This window comes from Aplysia californica, unplaced genomic scaffold (genome assembly GCF_000002075.1).
Source record: "Aplysia californica isolate F4 #8 unplaced genomic scaffold, AplCal3.0 scaffold00937, whole genome shotgun sequence".
Classification (NCBI taxonomy): Eukaryota; Metazoa; Mollusca; class Gastropoda; order Aplysiida; family Aplysiidae; genus Aplysia; species Aplysia californica.
The window spans coordinates 59,130-67,025 of record NW_004798207.1 but is presented as its reverse complement, the minus strand read 5'-3'; the positions used below and the strand labels follow the sequence as shown (position 1 = coordinate 67,025).

Genomic DNA, 7,896 nt, shown 5'->3' with positions numbered 1-7,896 from the left:
TCATCATCGACTATTATTATTTTTATTATTATTATGTTGAGGATGATGATGATGATGATTATTATTATTATTTTTATAATTAATGTTATTATTATTTTGATTATAAGATAACTTTGGAAAATGAGACTGTTTCCCAAATAAATTATCCTTGAAATACCTTTTTTTCAAAAAGTAAAACGTTTGCTCTTTATGCTCAAAGTCGTATTATAGATCTACACCTTGCAGGTCAGTTTGAGAGTGATGGAAGCTGATGGCCTTTCACGATACAAGCTGAGAGCAAATGTATATCCCAAGGAAGTGGAGAAATATCTCAGCAGTCAAACACCCCTGAGATCTAGCAGGAGAATGCAAAGAAGAAGAATGGGGGAGGGGAGGCGGGGGGAATAATTTGGAGCTGCCCAGAATTCAAATCTTGTACTTCCTAATGGCAGACCAGACTTGCAAGTTGTAACCCTCTTGGCCACAGCTTCTCTGAGCTTTGAGAATGGAAAACTTCATATTTGTAATAACAGCCTTCAACATTTTTTCTCCATCTATAGGCCTAGAGAGTTTATTGTATTGTTGTGCTAATGGTATATACAACTGTCCTCATCCCAACCTCCTCCCTTTTCTCTCTCCCCCTCTTTCTCCTCTTCCCTCCCCTCGCCCCTCCCCCCTCCCCCTCCTCTCCCCCCTCTGCTCCTTCCTTGCCCTTCCCCCTCACCCTCCTCTCCATCCCTCCTTCTCTCCACCCCCCCCCCCCCCTCTCCCCAGGATTGTGCCTGGCCTCCATCACCCTGCTGTGCCTGCCCGGCACCTACACCGACTACATCTCTAAGCTGAGAGAGCTACGTCTGGGCCCGGCCATCGTCTACGGTGTCAAGTTCCTCCTGGCTCTGCCCTTTGCCTACCACCTGGTGGCAGGCATGAGACATCTGGTGAGCTCATCTCTCTCTCTGTCTGTCTGTCTGTCTGTCTCTCTCTCTGCCTTTATATCCTAAGAATAGCCGATCCATTATTAATTTTTAAGTGCATTGAATAGAGCTTTTTTTTTTTTTACAACCTGACTATGAAAAAAACAACAACATTGCGCTTTTGGTGCAAGCCTCTCAACGCAAATATCCAGAATCTTCTGTAATATGTACTGAGCCCACTGCCACGAGAGTTCGCGACGTCACGACACAGTACAGCAAGACTGTCCGCGAGTCACAACTCACCGAAAGTTCCCCCCGGTAGCGAGCGGTAGACAAAGCTAAGCACAAGCCTGCTCGCAAGCCTCTGGCGCAAGCCGTCCGCTGCTTGCAAGCCTTCGATTAATCGAGCAGACTCCAGCTCAAGTTTTGAGGATGACGTGTCGTAAAATTGACTGTGTTTGGCAGGGACGGCTACGGACAGATTAAAAATGTAGGAAGAACGCAAGGGTGTCACGAGACAGTGGGCTGGATCGATAACAATGACCACACGAGACTGTGGCTGTTAGTACAGGTGACCTACTTAAGAGAGGTGATTGATAAGGCAAGGTCATCTCTGTAATCATAACTGTGCATTGGTCCAGTTATATCATCAGAAAGTGTCATATGTGAAGCGTGCTGACAAAATGAGTTACTTCTCGGATTCGAGGCCTATAAAAATAGATACATCACGCTTATAGGTGAAGCTTTTACAATTTATAAGTATGAAATAATGAAGGGCATGTTATCGTCAAAGTATATGGCATCAATAGAAAATCTACAAATTTGACCCTAGTGTCGATTTTTGGCCAATATCTCCATTTATGGATTGTGAGAAGTAACTCATTTTGTCAGCACGCCTCAAATATGTGATAAAGACAGTGACAATGACAATGACAATCTTTATTCCTCTCACAGGGAGAAATTTGTCTTGGTCGTTCACAATGGCTGTGAATGTTACTAAGGTTAAATGCTGTCATGCATCGTACACACAACAAGACAGGACGACATTAGTAAATACAGTGGAAACCTGATATAACAGGGACGGTGGGAGTAGAGAAAATGTCCTGTTATATCCGATCCCTGTTAAATCAGAAATGCAAGGAAAGTAAGCATTTGTGGATTAATCCAGCAGTACTTATTCATGGGTAGTTGCCCTTGCCACAAGTACCCACGAACAGGGGTTTTGGCACCAACTTTCTCCTTGCCTCCTTAAACCACACCAGAAGAGCTTGGTCCACAGCATCTGCATCGGGTAGTTTCATCTTCTTTCGATCCAGAGCAAACTTTCCATTGGAGTATGCTGCCACTATCTTCTCTCTATCCTTGATAATAGTGTGAATCGACCCTTGTGGAATGTCGAACTGACGACGAATCTCTGCCAGTGGAGCTTGCTTTTTGTTAACAGCCTGGAGTATTTCGTATTTTTTACCAATTGAAAGGCATTTTCTCTTGCACTTGACATCGGTGGTGACACATTACGCGTGCGTGTTGCTAGGTTTCGGGTTTGATCGAGGTCTGCTGCACACGGCAGCCCTCTCTCGCTTCACACGCTGCGTGAACTCGCAGTGGCATGGCTTGCATGGGCTTGCTCCATCACTGCGTCACTTTATCTCTCTCTCTCTCTCTTACTTTTTACACATTGTTAACGAGCCTTTGTCCCTGCTACAACCGGTTGGGCTCCGATGAGGCCCTGTTATTGCCGATAACTTTTGATAGAGACAAAGAGTAGAAAAAAACGGGGATTTAAAAAATCCCTGTTATTACCGGATCCCTGTTATTACCGGGCCTGTTATATATGGTTTCCACTGTACATGTTTGACAACAGAATGTCAGACCTGTCTTTTATAGTACATAGGGGAGGGGAGGGGAGGAAGGGCATGGGTTTGTGGAGATGATCTCCTCTCCTTCTGAATGACTCCTTAATTATTTGAACTGCACAGTGAAACATTCCATCATACGTCGTTTTTCCAAATGGTGGAGGGCCGAGTCTTACCCTTAAACAGTTGAGAGAAGAGAGAATTAGATGCAGAAATAAGACCGGATTGTCTCAGAACTACTGACAAAGACCTGTGCTCACAACTCAAGGGTGTGGTGTCGGTGGCCTAGTGGTTGGGCCCTCGGATTTGCTACCGTAAGGTTGTGGGTTCGAATCCCGTCAGGGGCCCGACTTTTTGTCCTTGGGAAAGGCACTTTGCACAAATTTTCCTCACTTCACCCAGGTGGAAATGGGTACCCGGCTATAGACAGTGAAAGATCTTGTCAGTTTGATAGTGTTTGAGCGCTTGAAATCCGCAGCTTGCACTGCATGCTTCCGCGGAAGCCGAGAATGTTTCTGAGTGTTCTCAGAGGGTCTGCTAGCGTAATAATAGTTGTAAAGCGCATAGAGCATGCTCTTGAGCGTGGATATGCGCTATATAAATGCAATTATTATTATTATTATTATTATTATTATGTTAGCCCTGTGTTTGAAGACAACACGTTGCTTTGTCTTAGTGGCCTGTAAGATGGACACTACGTTATCTCAATACTTCAGTTTTAATTTGACCTTTACGGCACTAGTGACACAAATAGGTCAATTAAAAGTATCAAAGATTAGAGGTGATACCAGAGGAGGGTGCGATGGCGGAGCGGTTACTGCGCTCGTCTCTGAAGCGGAAAGTCGGGGTTTGAGCCTTGGTTCAAACACGGATTTTTTCGCCCCCTCCTGCCCACCCAGCAGTAACGGGTACCTAACTCCGAGTTGGGGAAGTAAAGGCGGCGTGGAAAGGAACTGGTCACCCTACCACAATATGTCAAAGGCCCAGGAAGTTGTCTCACTAACAAGGTAATCCCCAAGGTCCGGATCGGATGCGGGAACAACTTTACTTTTTACTGGAGAATAAAACACAAATTATAGGTGAGGCAGGTGTATGTGGGAGGTTGGCGGGTGCTCTGGTGTAGTTCGTTCCTTTTCTCCTATCAAACATCTGTCACTGTCATCCTCATCTCTCCTTCTTCTTTCCTTTGAATGTTACTCTCTGATAACACCTCTATTTTTCATCACTTATGACACAGTATCGTATTATCTAATTGTGTTGCATGTGCCGTAAAACTCCTCTCTCCTCTTCCTTTTTTTTTGTGCTTGTTACTCTCTTGTAGCATCTCTAATCATCTTTGACATTGTTTCAATTGCCGTAAACTCTTACTAAAGCTAAAAAAAAACCTCTCTCACTTAAACAAAAGAGTAAAAGTTATTTGTTAAGTTTGTGTTTTCTCCTACTCTCTCCCAGGTGTGGGACATGGGCTACGGCTTCAGCAAACCGATGACCCAGAAAGGCAGCTGGGTGGTTCTGGCTCTGACGGGGGCCTGCACTGCCTTCCTCATGTTTGGGGTTCGACCCTCAGCCTTGTAGGGACAAGGGGAATTGAGCATCTGTAGACGGTGGCTCTTGAAGGTTGTGAGACGCAGGATTTGAAAAAAATAGAAATGTGTCACTGTGCGGTGGAATCACGCACTTGTCAATTTTTTGAGCCTATGGAGTTATTGGTATAATCTGAACGCTTTTTTTTTTTTGTCTTGCTTTTGATGAAAAAAAATGTACCCATCTATCTTGAATAGGAATTCAGATATTTGCCATTGAATGAGGGGGGGGGGGGCAAATGGGATCAGAGGTGAAATTAGGGGGAGGGGGGGGGGGATGGCTGTCTGAGTTTGATGAGTTCCGAACCTGGAGTGTCATTGAAAACAGCAAATTTATATTTTTTATTCATTGGTCAACTTTTTTCACTAACATCTACACAGAAATATGTTATTAAATGGACATCAAAGTGTTGGGCTGGAAAAAAAAAATTCAATGTAAATCGACAAACTGTCTGAAAAATTCCAGTTTCTTTCATTTCATTATTTTGACAAGCACCTGATTTCACCACGATGATACACATGACAAATGTTCGTCTCCGCTCCCTGTTTTTAGATCCTATATATTATACAAATGTTGAATGTAGAGACAAACATACCGGTAATGTTAGCGTTGTGAACTTAACTTGTTGATGTGTCGTTGTAGCGTTGTGAACTTGTTGATGTGTCGTTGTAGCGTTGTTAACTTAACTTGTTGATGTGTTGTTGTAGCGTTGTTAACACTCTTGTTGACGTGTTGTTGTAGCGTTGTAAACACTCTTGTTGATGTGTTGTCGAAGGATGTCGCTGGTTTACGTTACTTGTGTTTGTTTCGAAGTCCTCTCAGGGGCTGTGAACCTTTATACTGGTACTGTACCGGCAACTTCCGTCTCGTGCGCTCTAAAGCAGTGAAGGGGTCAAGTGAAGGGGTCAAGTGAAGGGGTCAAGTGAAGGGGTCAAGTGAAGGGGTCAAGTGAAGGGGTCAAGTGAAGGGGTCAAGTGAAGGGGTCAAGTGAAGGGGTCAAGTGAAGGGGTCAAGTGAAGAACTGGATTGGTTCGGGTTTTTAAAAACAAAACAAAAATCGGTGTGTTACTCGCCGAGAACTCTCAACAGTTCTCGTAGAATATCCTTTTGTCTTCTTCTTCTTCTTCTTCTCGATCGCATCACACTTGAAGTCTGGTATCTGTTATAAATTAGGCCGTCCTGCTCAGTTCATCTGTCGGCCCGTAGAGCTTCTCTTGCAGCGTCAGAAGGATTGGCCACGTTTCCTGTCTCAGGGCCCTGTGTGTCTTGCAGTGCTGAAGGATGTGTTCAACAGTTTGGTCCGCCTCTCCACACTGGATATCCTTTTATGAAATTAATCATACGAAAAAAATCCTGTGAAAACGTCTGAGTGATCCTTAAACTGTTTTTTATTTTCATGACAGTAAGTAAGTCGAATAAAGAACAAGTCTAATCCATCATAAAAAAACGTGATGTATTGAGTAATTGGCGGTAGGATTGATGTGACTCGCCCAATTTGTCGCTTGACCCCTTCTAGTGTTTTCTGTTGATTTGGCGTATGTATGTTGTGTGTGTGTGTGTGTGTGCGTGTGTGTGTGTGTGTTTGTATATGAGATTTACTACACGGACAGACTTATTTGTGATACTCAGATTGGTAGGAGGGGAAGCACACAATGTCCAATATTCTATGCACAACAGTTTCTATATATATATATATAATGTATTATACGTAGAGAGAGGTACTTAATGCCTGAACTACTAGGACCACTTAGTCGCAAGGTTACTTTTTAGCCTGCACCATTCTGTACTATTGTTGTGTCTTGTTTACAAATACTTGCCATAGAGAAAAATTTTATTTGACCTTGAACTTTGACTGTATTTTTACGTATATATTTTGTATGTGATAGGGGTTGTAGGATTTCTAAAGGGGAACAATATACGTATTGTATTTATGTATGTTGACCAACAATACCTCCGTTCTTTTTATAGACATGACATGTAGATTTCAAACTGTCCAAAACAATGCTGCGTGTTTAGTTTTACAGAAAAGAAAGCGAGACTCTGCTACATCTCTTTTGCAGTCACTGCCCTGGCTTCCTGTTGAGAAAAGAACTATGTACAAGTTGGATGTCACAAATAAATGCTTGAATGATAATACGCTATCATATTGATCAAATCTGTTGAAAACTGTACATTCCAGCTCGCAGTTTAATGTAATTAACTGACAAAAAGAAATTTCTTTTAATATCTCTATGAGACTTGAAACAAGGGTTGAAAGGTTATTTGTTTATCATGGCCCCCAAGATCAGGAACGCTTCTCCCAGAAGTTAAAGAGAGATCAAATCTTTTTGTTCATTCACATGTCAGCTAAAGTCAGTTCTTCTGTTTTAAAGACTAATGAGATTTATTGTGAGAGATTTTTAGTCAGAAGGCAATGTACTGTGTATTCATGTGAAACTGTTGTATTTGTAAAGGGCTCAGAGACTGTGTACTTTAATCGAGGTTTAGAGTTGTATGAAGTATCACAATTTTGTCACCGCGCTAGTGAAATGGCACATCTCATTTTTGCTTCCTTAATTGTTGAGTAAATGGAACAAACTGTGGAACTAGAGAATTTATCATCTGATGATGGTAAAACCTGTCATGATTATGTGAGGCAGCGTGGTGGAATCAGGCTCTCGTCAATTTTTGGGCATGCAGAGTTATTGGTATCATCTTAAAGCTTGTTAATTTGTCTTTATTTGGGTGGAAAAAAATATACATTTATCTTGAATACAAGTCTAGATATTTGCGAAAGAAGGAGGTGGGGGTCACCTGTTTTCAGAGGTCAAATTAGTGAGAAAATGGCCGCCAAAGATTAGTTATTTCCTTAGCTTAAGAGTCCGTGGTAACTGAAAATTTACATTTTTGTGCCTTTAATCAACACTTTTCAGAAAAATCAACACAGAAATGAGTTCTTTAATGGACATGAAAGGTATTGAGCCAAAAAACAAAAATTTTATAAAAACTCACAAACCTGCTGAAAAATGCAACTTTCTTCACTTTGATTATTTTGACGAAAGCCTGATAACACCACGCTGCCTCACATATTATATCTTGGGTCCCATGTATCTTTTGGGACTACCAGTGCATTTTTGCTGTAGTTTTACCAAAAGATAGATATATAGAATCTGGTACTACCAAAGAAAACAAAAGGCTTGTTGCATTTTGGTACAACTCTTGAGTTAAGCCATTTATTTGCTAGCGCAGTGACGTGGGGAGAAGTGTTTTTTCTGTGTGTCAGCTCCTAGCATCAACCTCTGCCTATGACACGGCGAAACTGTCTCATTGTACAGGTACTGGTCATCTCGCATCAAGTATCTCTTTTTATTTTTTTATAGTAGAAGGTTTTACGGCGCTCGCAACTGCATAAGGTCATATGAGCGCCAAGGGGTGGATGTCAACAGAGAAGTCTTTACAGGGAATCAGACTTACTCTGCTCACCTCTCTAGCTTCAACAGCACAAGATCTGCTTCGACTATCAAGGCACCCCGGAAATAGCGGGTCACAAGAGAGTGACAAACATACAAAAGAAGTAGAGGATA

General features: G+C 42.2%; 1 protein-coding gene across 1 annotated transcript in view; it reads left to right on the top strand.

Annotated features, from left to right (window-relative positions):
- Nucleotides 1-4,494, top strand: part of LOC101863389 (succinate dehydrogenase cytochrome b560 subunit, mitochondrial) — an 8,688-nt gene extending 4,194 nt beyond the window's left edge. Inside the window, exons 5-6 of the mRNA XM_013089370.2 lie at nt 754-917; nt 4,202-4,494. Of these exons, the coding sequence (XP_012944824.1) occupies nt 754-917; nt 4,202-4,324 (287 nt within the window). The 3' untranslated portion in view covers nt 4,325-4,494. The remainder of the gene's footprint in view (nt 1-753; nt 918-4,201) is intronic.
- Nucleotides 4,495-7,896: the final 3,402 nt, after the last annotated feature.